Source organism: Leptodactylus fuscus, chromosome 5 (assembly GCF_031893055.1).
Source record: "Leptodactylus fuscus isolate aLepFus1 chromosome 5, aLepFus1.hap2, whole genome shotgun sequence".
NCBI lineage: Eukaryota > Metazoa > Chordata > Amphibia > Anura > Leptodactylidae > Leptodactylus > Leptodactylus fuscus.
The window spans coordinates 67940620-67954057 of record NC_134269.1 but is presented as its reverse complement, the minus strand read 5'-3'; the positions used below and the strand labels follow the sequence as shown (position 1 = coordinate 67954057).

The window sequence follows — 13438 nt, the reverse complement described above, 5'->3', positions numbered from 1 at the left end:
TTATGATAAATCCCCTCTAAGGGCATGTTCACATGGAGGAATTTTTTAATTTGGAATCCCCCCCCCAAAAAAAAATAAAAATAAATCAGCAGTCTGTTGCAGCAATTCTGTGGCCGAATACGGATGCAAAAAAAAAAAAAAAAAAAAAAAAAAAAAAAGACACACTGATGGTCATCAATTTACAGAGACATCAAATTATTAGAGATGAGCAAGTAGTATTTGATTGAATACCTCCTCGTCATAGGTATGCGTCTAAGCGGCTGAACACCAAGGGGTTAGACGCATCAAATATTCAATGTGCTTAACCCCTTGGTGTTCGGCCACTTACACGCATACCTATGGTGGGGAGATATTCGATCGAATACTACTCGCTCAGCTCTACAAATTATATAAAAATAGATCTAATTTTTTTGGAAGGACAACAGTATGTAAAAAATATGTGATCTGAATAGAGTCTTAGACTGTTTGATATACAAAAACCATTTTAGTCAGAAGTCTATGTACTAAGAACTAGTTTATACATTATCAGAATGTAATCCTCACATTTCTATACCAGTTATTGTATTGGTTACCAGATGTTCTGACCCCACCCCCACTTATGGTAGGCTATAAATCAATATATAGATTAATACAGATGAGACAAAGGATGTTCTTGTACTAACCATGTGTATCTTACAAGGAGAATCCTACCTTAGCCATTCGGGTAACTTTGGCTTGCAGGTCTGATATTTCATTCTCGTGTCTTCTTTGCATCTCTTGAACTGCAGCTTCAAGTCTCTGTTGTTCCTGAGACAATACATGGAATATAAGGACACTGTTTTGATAAAAGCAAATAGTAAGACCTCTACTAAGCTCAGCACTATGAAATGCCTGCACACTCCTGTCTTATCTCTACAATGTGATGATCAATCAGGAAGTTACAGGCTTAATAATAACAACATACAAACTATGCAAAATGCACAGATAAAATTACAGGAAGCATGCCCGATCTAAATGCAGAGAATGTAACTTACCTACTTGGTTTGAATTTATTACTTAAGCCATCCTTCCCCTGGGTGTATGAGAATTTACCATTTAATAAATGAATAGGAAAAGTCCTATTCAGCAGAATATATTCTACTACACAACAAACCATAACAAGTAACTCACGGGCTACTTTATGTTGCCTTTTAAACAGATTAATTTAAAAGGTACCATCCAGGACTCTTACTTACCATCTTCTGGCCCAAGTTCTGAAAGTTGTAAACCTTGGGTTTCTGGCCCACTTCCAATTCTTGGCCACGTGTCTGGCACCAGACTCCTTCCTCCTCTTCTCCCTACGTCTTAGTACAATGTACATAGTGGGAGCTGGCAGATTCTCTCACTATAAGAGCAAAGCCAGCCTCCATCTTCATTGCGCATCTACACTGACATAAAGGGTCTGGCTTTGCTATTACAATGAGCGAGTCGGGTGGTGGACACGTGAGCATCATTCGGATCAAGCCCAGCTATGTTCACAATGGGGTTAAAATAAACCTGTTCTCAGGATCTTACTGCCGAGATCCCCATCAATCATCAATTTATCCTCTATCTAATGGGTAGAAGATAAATATTTTTGTGACGTAACCCCTTTAATTCTAATTTAAAAGGTTTTTCATTTCTACTTAACTTTGATATTATCAAGCACAAAACACCTTTTTTCCCCTCTACAGGCAGTGTATTATGCATTTATCTTAGGAACCGCACTTACAGGCTGTGTTTATTCATCTGCATATATTCATATATTTACATTAATCTCAATTTAATCTGACCGATCACCATCTGTGGTTTGTTCTCTTCTCCCAGCCAAAGGTTGTGTGCTGATGAGTAGGATAATGATCCCTCTGACTGGTTTACACTATGGGTCTGTTATTTAGGCTTGCTTCACATCACATTTTCAGTACAGTTCATGCCCCTCTTTGGAAGGAAAAAAAAAAAATCCATGCAAAACAGATGCCACCCCATGGCAGCCATTTGCATATGTTTCTTTGTGATATGTTTTTATTCAAAACTGGGGCATGGACTTCATTGTAAAAATGCGACGTGAACCCAGCCTTAAAGGGGTATTCCCATGTACATAATCATATCTATATTTGTAGATAATTAAAAGTTAAACATTTTTGCAAATATAATTAAAAACTCTGCACAGTTTTAAAGATTTTCTCTAACTTTCTTAGTGGTGACAGTCTTATCTTGATCGATTGCCATAGACACGACCACTAATGCAGAAACTTTCTATGATCTGGGACTTGTCAGGAACCCAGCTATGATTTTCTTATTGTACCTGGGTTATTAGACAGGGACACTACATGTATCAGAAGATATCCCGGCCACAATAAAGAAATCATGGCTGATTTTCTGACCTTAGAAAGTTCCTGCTTTGGTTGTTGTATCCATGGCAACCGATCAAGATAACAGACTGTGACCACTAAGAAAGTTAGAGAAAATCTTTAAAACTTCGCAGAATTTTTAATTACTTATATTTGCAAAAATGTTTAACTTTTAATTATCTACAAATTTAAAAATAATTATGTAGATGTATATACCCCTTTAACTGCATTACTGATACATAGACTGCCCTGATGTCTTCTCTGAAGTTGTACCATGCACATATGTCTACTAAAATTCTGTATGTTCTCTTTATTTTGTGGGTTTACAGTATGGCTAATAATATAACACATATAATCCTTGCTAACTTGTATTTAATGCTATTTATTAAGTCCAAAACTGATTATATCATGTTTATTTCTGCACTGGCTTCTTTACAGGAGGTTTTCAAGGATTATAATATTGAAGTTCTTGCCTTAGGATATTAAAGGGAGTATCACAAGATCCAGCACATAAACCCAGTCCCACAGATAGGTTAACGTCACCTAAGGGTGCATTCACACTGAGTAAACGCTAGCTTATTCTGAACGTAAAACACGTTCAGAATAAGCGGCGTCTAAAGCAGCTCCATTCATCTCTATGGGAGCCGGCATACGAGCGCTCCCCATAGAAATGAATGGGATGCTTCTTTCACTCCGAGCAGTCCCATTGAAGTGGCGTACACACCAGCACTCCCCATTCACTTCAATGCGACTGCTCGGAGTGAAAGAAGCAGCCCATTCATTTCTATGGGGAGCGCTCGTATGCCGGCTCCAATAGAGATGAATGGAGCTGCTTTAGACGCCGCTTATTCTGAACGTGTTTTACGTTCAGAATAAGCTAGCGTTTACTCAGTGTGAATGCACCCTAAATCAGCATTTTTTCCCCTTGTACACTGGTGCCTGTATCCATTGTCCAGACATCGCAGTTTTTGGTAAAATGCAGGTTAGCTCTTTGCAATGATGCCATTGCCACTTACCTGTGTAAAGCAATGACTATACCCTCATTGCTCCAGTGATTATTGCACCAGGTTTTCTGACAGGGCCAAGTCATTGAAAGTCCAGACACATTAATATAAATACTGTATTAAACCTATATGAAGCTATATAACGGTCACACACTTAAGATGACAATTCTACTATATAGCACACATTTCATTTACTGGGAACCATCTTACCTCTTCACGTATTTGATATTCTACTTTAACTAAATGACGCTGCAAATCTTCTTCCAACTCGATCATCTGTAAGGCTGTTGTCTCCTCCGTTCTACAAGATATATAAACATAGATTACAATATATTGTAGTCAAGTTATGACGGCATCACAACATAACAGAGAACTAGGAAACAGAAGTGTAATGGTGTGTACAGGGCATACACATAGTATTTCTTAAAGATGTGGAAAGCAAACTGATGAATCCCTGCACACATCTTGTTCTGGATCACTGACAAAGCAAAGCATGTGCACAGGACAAATGGAGCAGACTTCAGCAGAGGTATCATAATACCTCACTCCTCCAGTTTCCTGAATTACTTCATGGATGAAAGGACAGCTTGCAGTTTCGCCTTGTCTCGTTCAAAATTTCTCATACAGATTAAATAGGAAAGAGGAGGTTGAAATATAACAATCATTTACGCACTTAAATGGCCACTAATTTTTTAGGCAACATTAGTCTCATTGGTCCAGAATCACATGATCTGGTCAAAATATTATACACTTTATTTTAAAAAGGTGCTCTAAAGTTGCTGCCACTGGGAGTCTCCCTTCTAGCTATTTTGCCACCTGTTCACTCCCTGGTACTAGGAAGGGGAAGTTCTGTCCCTAGGCTTAAAGGGGTTGTTCAGGAACTGAAACCAATTAATACTGATGACCTGTTAGGGGGTCTGACACCCGGACTCCATCCCAATCAGGTGTCTCAGCCATGGAAAGCCATATACACGGCGTACCCCCATAAGCAGCCCTGTAGGTCTGCAGTTCCAGGTGCCACCACCACTACAAGTCTGTACAGTACATTCAAATTGACTTGCATAGAAACAGGGCCACTTCCCATTGGATACCTATTATACAGCTACAAATGGCCAAAACACCTGATCTGAATCCAGATCAGCTTCTACAATGTACGGAGTGTTCACTATCTACTTATTTTATACTTGTGACTAGCTGGTTTTGTTATTGCTGTTGGGATGTTATGCTAGGTTCACACTTGCGTTGGGGTTTCCATTCTTCGGGTCTGATCGAATAAGATTTTACCAGTTTTGTGATATTTTAAACATGTTACATAAATCTAGTGTACATCAGCTCCACAAGCCCAATTTCCAACTTTTCAAAAGTAGAATGAACATAAAAATGTGCAAGTTATTGGATTTTTTTTTTTTACAAAACAGTTCAAAAAAGTACAAAAACCCATTTTGTAAATTTTTGATGCCAGACACACACAACTTGATATATTATTTGTGTTTTCTCAGAAACCCTATAGAAAGATTAGGGCAGCATGAACCTAGTGACAGGTTCCCTTTGAGAAGCAATTTAGAGACGTCGACCACCATATCCTGCTTTCATGCTGTGCTATGGATATTGTATCCTGCACCATGCGCCTAACAACAGACATATGTATCCTGTTGTCAAGTGGCCCCTGCAAACCCCTCTTATAGCCATGGTTACTGAGAAGGAAAACAAAGCTTATGATCTCAGACTTGGACTCGGGTTTTTCAAACAAACCTTTTCAGAATGGACTCCAGTTTTTCGGTGTTAAGACGCTGAGCACGGAAATCATAAGACACGCTCTCGAGCAGTTTTTCATATTGTTTAAGAAGTCCAGGTACAGCCAAACCCTGGATTTCCTGGTGTAAACTCCATAGGTGCTCTCTGGTTTCACTGCAAAGCAAACACATGCATTAGAAAAGGTGCATATTATAACATATATTTATATACACGGTATATGTGCACACAGTATGCACAAGTCTCAGATTTGCAATGTGCTCTCCTATGGATATATTCCATGGTCTATCTAGAGTAGGACTTGAATTGCAGTTCAATGTGCTGTTGTGCTGAATCCCACCTAAATAGATGATCGAGAATGTCCTGAATTATAAGGAAATTCTGCAGTATGTTCTTGTGCAAATCACCAAAGATTGAGGGGGGGGGGGGGGTTGGGGGGAGGGGGGTTTCTGCTGAGGCTCATCTGCAGCTTTCTCTATAGGCCACCTGTAGCTTTCAACCTTTGCAATACAAAAGGTTGAAACCCACAGCAATAAATGACATGCCATGGGTTTTATTTGCTGAATCTCATCCAATCTCCTGTGTTTTTGTGGTGGAAGAAAGCTAAGAATTTTTTTTGGCTGTCTTTACTGTGTAGTATAAATGACGTGCAACATCAGTTTGTTTTTTTGTGGCAAGGAGTAATAGGCTTCCTTAGCTGGCAGGCCCAGAGGTTCATACAGAGTGAATGCCTTCCTCCGATCTATCCAACTTGATGCAGTGGTCACTATTGACCAAGACGTCTAAGCGGGATAAACCACCAGAGATTTACCCTGATCTTTGCAGCTACGGCACCAGCCCAGCTTTGTTCCTGCCACTGATCCTGTGGCAGAGCCAACAAGATCACCATGATGGGTATATTTGTCATGGAGCCTTAACTAACGCCAAGTTCACATTAGTGTTTGAGAGTCTCCATCCCCCATTCTGCTTAAAATTGAAGGAAAGAAAATTCCTGCAAGGAGAGCTTTTTCTCTTCATCGTGTTTTTGGCAGAAACCCAGCAGAGCCCATTATAGTTTATGGGGTCTGCAGGTTTCCATGTGTAACCAGAAAGATAGAAACACTACTGGGTCCCCAAGCAGACCCAAAGGACTGAAAACCGAATGCTAGTATGAACCTAGTGCAACCATCTCATGACGAGACACATTAGATGGTTGACTGGTCTCGCTAAAATCTAGGCTGACGTTTGTCTGATGTGTACAGTTCTGGCCCTAAGCACCATGTGACGTGTTATACAATCATGTCTACATGTACGCTTTATCACATTATTTTACATACGAATTCTGTGGGTTAAAAAAATATTTTGTAAAAAAACAAAAACACACTCTAGGAAATGACTGTTTGCAGAAAGTGATAATTGCACGTTGCTCACATTGTCAATGTAAAGGCAATAAACCCGGATTATGAATGTATAAACACTGTAAAATGAAATGACTCTCAGCAGGTTGAGACTAAGATCGCGAGGAATGTGGGCGATGGCACTTTCCTTTTATCTTCTACAAACAGGTGGAACTCTTTAGACCAGTTTTACACCGCTCTGACACAGTCACAAATACCTCCGACATCTTCGTGAATGTTTGCAGTCTAGGTGGAGAATTATTACTTTGACTCAATGACTAGTGACTCAACCGGCCGGCTTTCAGCCAAATAGCTCTATCACACGAGTCCCAGGCCTAAGTCATCATTCACACACAGCATTCACAGATAGCTGATTACATCTAATACTGTAACATAGTGTATATACTGCTAGAATATCCTGAGACCCAGTATATGTATATGCCAAGTCCCCGTCAGATCTATCCATACCCCACACATCAGCAAATCATTTGCATTGTTCTGCTCCATTATAGGACAGTGGAAATGACGGCTGTGCCAGGCCACCTGATAAAACCCACTGACCATGTTGCAGTCCATTGGGATTCCGTCAGTGTGTCTTTTTAAGAACAATACAATAAAGTTGTACACTGAGTAATCACTATTTTGGAATGACATGCATCTCATGGGGTGTTGACGGGGCAACTCCATACCAACTTATCCTTGCCCAGCTCCAATAACAGGGCTCTCCCTATAAGAGAGCTTCATCCAGTGTCCACATTTAGAACATTATAACTACCAGTGAACATTATAAAGAGGCATACACCAGTCACCTACATATTTATTGGCATTCCACTGGACTGACACTAGTGAAATATAAAACTTTAATATGAATTCAATGGCAGTGACAGCCTCCCGGGCTAGTCTGACAGGTAGGACACAGAAGTGAAGTATGTATATGGTAGAGAAGGTGAGAGGAGACGTGTGTGCTACCTGATGATGAAGGTGCTCTGAGAACATAATCCTTACTGCTTAAGGGCACTGTACAAGTCAGGAACCTCTCATAACAGATGTAGCCAAAAGATTAAGGAGCAACTGCTTCTTGGTGTAACAGCAGAAGGGGACACCATAATACATGGATATCAAGCCTCAAGCATCTCCCCCACAGGTCTGGAGCTTATTGCTCATATGAAGGACGTCCGTAGTATGGAGTATCTGACCGCTTCCCTTAATCATAAGGTGGAGGCTTTTGATGCTGTGTGGGGATCTTGTATTTTGCAAGGTCTCTGATTATAGTATACCCCTGGGAATATGAATATATATATATATATATATATATATATATATATATACACATATACACACAACTTATCTTGTACTGGTTTATAGAATACCGTATATTAGATCTAAGAGCTGCTTTCACAGTTCTGGTGATTTAAAGGGGTTGTTCAGGACTAGACTATTGTTTGGCATCATCTTCACCTTTCAGGAAAAAAAAAAAAAAACAACTGTACTAATAAGTAATTTGGAGGCAATTTTGAGTGGATCCTGTAGTTTAGTTTTTTCCACCCATACTCATTGAAAAATTCATCTGAGATCCACTATGTATCTACAATACGGTTTATAATTTGGCCAGCCATACATTTTATATTCTGGATAGCCAAAGTGCAACCATCCAATTTATGATGGGATTGGTCACATGAATGATCCATCTTATTGGGACTGTCTCGAGGCCAATGAAGGGCCTAAGGAAAGGACCCAGGACCTTTCTCCAATGAACCCCAGGGCACTGCTGCGCTTGAGGGAAACCAGAGCACTGGGCACAGGCTAATGTTCCCCCCCCCCCCTTTCCTGGCCTGTCCAAGATACATAGTGTACGTCAAGCCTAATTACAAGCCATTTTGTAGATCTATAATGGATCAAGGCTGTAGTTTTGAAGAGTATATATAAAAAAAAAGTTATATATTTATATATAACATATTTAAACAAACTACTCAAAATGGCCTCAGATTTACATATACAATTACACTAAACCTGATCCTGTGAAACAAGAACAAATCCAAACCAAGATGCCAAGTGTAAGAGTATACAAACACACAATGGAGCCAAGACATTTTCTGTGACAGTATATGGAGACAATGCCCTCATAGCAAATATTGACTTTCGTCATCTGCATATTGAAACGACCTTTATTAGCTCATGACAGGGACAGCCTCTGTGACGAGACAACGATAGTGAACACTTATTGCGCCCTCCAGACATGATACATGAGGTACATATTTCTGTCATGAGCAGAATGTTCTCAATGCATCTCATCTCAGCTGTTTGCACATATTATAGGTTTAGGTCTTTATTGAAAATGACTGTTTATTACCATCTCTATACTCATTGGCAACACTGGACTTTTCCACAGGAGAGTGAAAAAGGGTTTCCCCCTCTGCCCTATGAAAAGCTTTCAGAGGCTACTTTTGGGTAATGTATTTTTTCAGAGATCGATGACTGCTAGATATTCTTCAAAGACATTATGCCCAGTAGACAGATTCAGATGGGGAAGGGGGCATCATTGAACTGAGAGAAGCAGGATGGTCATTTCAAGGATCTGCCCACCATCTAGGCTGTTCTGACATACCTATTATGTGGTGTTGGGAACAGTGGTCACATGAGGGCTTGCACACATAGTGAACCAGCTCTGGATGGCCGGCCCAGAGATCACCAGCAAAGAGGATTGTTTGATGGATCAACATGCCCCAGGTTCCTTGTTCACCATTCAGACAGAGGCAGTATCTTCATTACACACCCTGTCTCTACCAAGACCATTTTCAAGCACTTAGCATACGGAAATTTGGATGTCATGGTGCCCATGACATATCCTGCCAATGACAACCAGCCACAGTCACCTTTGTATGCAGTGGTCTAGCGAAAGAGAATCTGAACTGCTATGGACTGGACTGCATCATCTTTAGCAGTGAATCCAGATTCTGTTTGGGATATAATTACAGTCGGAATATGAATGGAAGCCATGCAGTGAGCATTTCACTTCTGCCTTGGCTATGGAGCAACACACTACCTGTGGAGATCTGGGGAGTCAGGACATAAAACAGTCAGAAACCTCTAGTAGTGAAACAAGTGTTGTCTCATGACAGATCTAACTGGCATTTTTCAGAAGGATAATGCTTGTCCACATATGAAAAGGGTTTCCCAGGAATGTCTCCTCCTGATTGTATCATTTCCTTGGCTTGCCCAGCCCCCGGATGTATCACCAACAAGGTACAAGAGCCTCCAGCCAATTGTACAGATTTACCAAGTAAACATATCCTTTCACATTAATATTGTAATCACTTCCATACATCATCAGTGGAATCACATATGAAGCTTTGGATTTCAACACCTCCTTCTCGGTGCATTATTTTTTGTCAATGACTATTTTATGAATAAACCATCAAAACCTTTCAATTTTATACATGAGTCCCCCTTTGACAACAATAACAAAGGATTAAGTCCCGCCCTTCCTATTTCCGGTCGAAGATCTCTTTCCGGTTTTGAGAGTTTGCCATGTCTAGCAGGGGTATAGGCATACTGTTTCGTGGTTACGACGAGCCTGCTGCAGAACCTCATTTGCTGAATGCTATACAGTATATATATTCATTTGCCGAATGCTATATATATGTATAGCATTCGGCAAATGAACACTGATTCTGCAGCAGGCACGTCCTTGCTACGGGCAGGCAAGAGTTTTTCTCATTGGAATGAATAGTCCGATGTTAGACTCCGCCTCCTCAGACGAGCCTCTGGCAGAACCAGCGTTGATTGGCCAAACCACTGGCCACTGGCCAATCAACGCTGGTCTATTCATTTCAATGAGAAAAAGTCAACTGGTAACAGCATACTTACCTGCTCGTAGCAAGGACGAGCCTGCTACACAATCAGCCTTCATTTGCCGAATGCTATACACTGTATAGCATTCAGAAAATGAGGTTCTGCAGCAGGCTCGTCGTAACCCGAGGACCATACCCTGAAGTACATACCCAGCCCTGGTTAATTCACTAAGGAACAGGAAGTCTTCTTGCCGCCCTTCCATTGCGCATGTGCCAACCGGAAGTTCGCAGGGGGACTCATGTATATGTTCAGTTTACATTCTGTATGTCTGGGGCAGAATGTATGCCGGATTATTGGTGGCGTACATTTCCCTGATCATTTACGCTAAATTTGGAGCATAAATTATAGTAAATTTACCATCTGGTGGGGCTGATGGCCTTGTCCCCTCCCCATTTTTGCCAATTTTCCTTTTCAGAAGTGTGGCAAAGGTGGCACAGATTTAAAGGCATCCTATCATTAAAATGTTTTTTTTCTGACTAACACGTAGGATTAGCCTTAAGAAAGACTATTCGTCTTCTACCTTTAGATGTCTTCTCCGCGCTGCCGTTCGCTAGAAATCTCGTTTTTCTTCAGTAAACAAATGAGTTCTCTTGCAGCACTGGGGGCGGGTCACAGTGCTCAAACAGTACTGGGGGCATCCCCAATGCTACAAGAGCACTCTCCAGCGACGATGCCATCTTCTTCTGGAAAGGCCTCTCCCCGTGTCTTCTTCCGGCGCTGGGGACTAACCTTTACACATGCGCAGTTGGCTCTGCCATTGGGCCTCGGGCAGAGCCAACAACACATGCACGCGACCATTTTCTTGTGGCTGCTTAACCCAGCTTACTGTGTAAGCAGTAACAAGAAAATGGCCGCTTACACCAGGCGGGCATGCACAGTCGGCTCCTGCCCGAGGCCTAGAAGTTTGAAGCCAGCGACAATAGACGACGCACAGAGAGGCCATTACAGAAGAAGATAAAGGCACGGCTGGAGAGTTGTCTCGCAGCATTGGGAACTCATTTGCATACCGAAGAAAACCGAGATTTCTACCGAACAGTGGCATGGAGAAGACATCTAAAGGTAGGAGAAGAATAGCCTTTCTTAAGGCTATTCCTACGCATGATCGAGAAAAAAAAAAATGTTGTTTTAATGATAGGATACCTTTAAAAAAAAAAAAAAAAAATCATAATATACAACTTTTTATGCCTTGTATACCAGAAAGCTAAATCATAATTAAAAATAATTTTTTATTTTTAAGTCTGACTCAGTAACATTTTCCAAATTCTGACTGCACTCTAAACTTGGCTCTAACTCCTGCAAAGTCTATGGCCGCGCGCGCACGGTCTGCTGCAGGTATCATCAGCCTGGTCCTGTTTGTGGGGGGAGCTTAAATGCAGTAATGCCATATACAGTGCACGGAGCCATCTGCTTCTGGTGCTCTACACTGCATAGTGCGGTAATTGAATGCAGTACAAACATTTCATCTGTGCAAAGCACTGGATTTTGGTTCCCCCACTGATTATCCATTTATAGCCCATTCTAAGGATAGACCATAAGAAAAAAAAGTCGAAGACTACTTTTAAAGGGAGTTTGTCGAGTACCTACCAAACCAATACTTTAGTAGGGTGGCCTTTAATAGGAGGAGAAACATTACTATATTGCTACAAAGTGGGGGGGGGGGGGGGAAAGTAATGCAGATACCATCTTATTATGGATATGCAAGCCAGCCTGCAAGTGCAGTAGGTGGGGCCCGATTTATCTACAGGCAGCGGCTGAAAATGATAACCTCATGTAAATGCATGGGGCTGCACATCATATCCATAGGAGAGGTGGCGCATAACTGTGAATAGGCAAATCAGGACCCATGCCCAGTGCAAGCTGATTTGCAAATCCATAGGAGGATTACATCTGAATTGCTCCATGGCCCCATAGACATGTTTTTATATATGCTCCTATACGGCACGGTTATTGGTTTAGGAAGCATTTTGGAACTGATGGACTCCCTTTTATTTATACGTAAGGGAAGCAAGTACCCACTAACATAAGTGAAAGAGTTGCAGGGCGACAGTGATCTTTGGTTTAGTGACAGATGTTGCTGCCAAGAATCACTGTGTAGCCTTAGCCTAATAGGGTCCATAAGTTTTTATGTTTGTGTGTGAAATAAAAGTCAGACTTGTACAAGGTTTTTCATCTGGTGATTTGTGAGAGATCTGCACTAGGCAGACACCAGGCACATATGTGAACAATGCCTAATAGTGACCTGTCTTATACACCCTACCACATAATAAAGAACGTGAGGAAAGCATATATCCAGTGATATTGACATGTCTGCTATACACACACTACAAGTACAACTATACCATGCACACAGTGTGGTTACCTGGTCAGGTGCCGGGTCTCTCCCCCCAGCCTCCCCTCCAGCTCCTCCCAGGCAGGGGGCGGCTCAGAGACCTGGTAAGCAGACAAGTTGAGGGCTTCGGAAACCTCCTCGAATCTGGCACAAAAGTCCTGGAAGTCTATTAAACCATCTCCATCCACATCCAGCCTACGGAATAGGGGGCGCACCAGGTGTGGCTGGAGCCCGAGGTCTGTACACAGTGTAGTGAAGTCCTCCAGCTCCACCAGCCCGGAGCCATTCACATCACAGGCAGCGAACAAGCTCCGGAGCTGGGACACATCATGTACTGAGCCCATCAGCTTCAGGTCTAGTCTACGAGTTTTCTATCCTCCCCCTAGTGTGTCGCTATGGTACAGCCTTTTCCTATGGGGTACTGCTACCCTGGCATGTACCACACAGATAACGGGGGTAGCTTCAGTACCTCTCCGGAATAGCCGCTATGTCCTGATGCGGTGACAGGACAGTAGTGAGGAGGCGCCTGTAAGGATAGTCCCGGTAGATCCCAGTGGAGTTGCTGTCAGTAGATCACATATAGGGGAAGAGTAGCGCTGAGCAGACATACATTCCTACACACGAGTGTTTGCTCCGTGTCCATGATGTGATGCGGCCAGCAGGGAGTCGGATTGTTGTGTCCGTGTGGCTCCTCCCCACATACCTCACCTGTTGTCCTGGGGCACAGGCGGCCTCTGCTCCTCCCTCAGGTAACAGTCACTTCATCTCCGCTCGTCT

At 42.0% G+C, this 13438-nt stretch overlaps 1 protein-coding gene across 1 annotated transcript in view; it reads right to left on the bottom strand.

The window, feature by feature from the left end:
* RASEF (RAS and EF-hand domain containing) overlaps positions 1 to 13134 on the bottom strand; it is a 30155-nt gene extending 17021 nt beyond the window's left edge. Inside the window, exons 1-4 of the mRNA XM_075273387.1 lie at positions 12692 to 13134; positions 5105 to 5260; positions 3563 to 3653; positions 691 to 786 (exon numbers count right to left, since the gene is read on the bottom strand). Of these exons, the coding sequence (XP_075129488.1) occupies positions 691 to 786; positions 3563 to 3653; positions 5105 to 5260; positions 12692 to 13005 (657 nt within the window). The 5' untranslated portion in view covers positions 13006 to 13134. The remainder of the gene's footprint in view (positions 1 to 690; positions 787 to 3562; positions 3654 to 5104; positions 5261 to 12691) is intronic.
* Between the last annotated feature and the right edge of the window lie 304 nt (positions 13135 to 13438).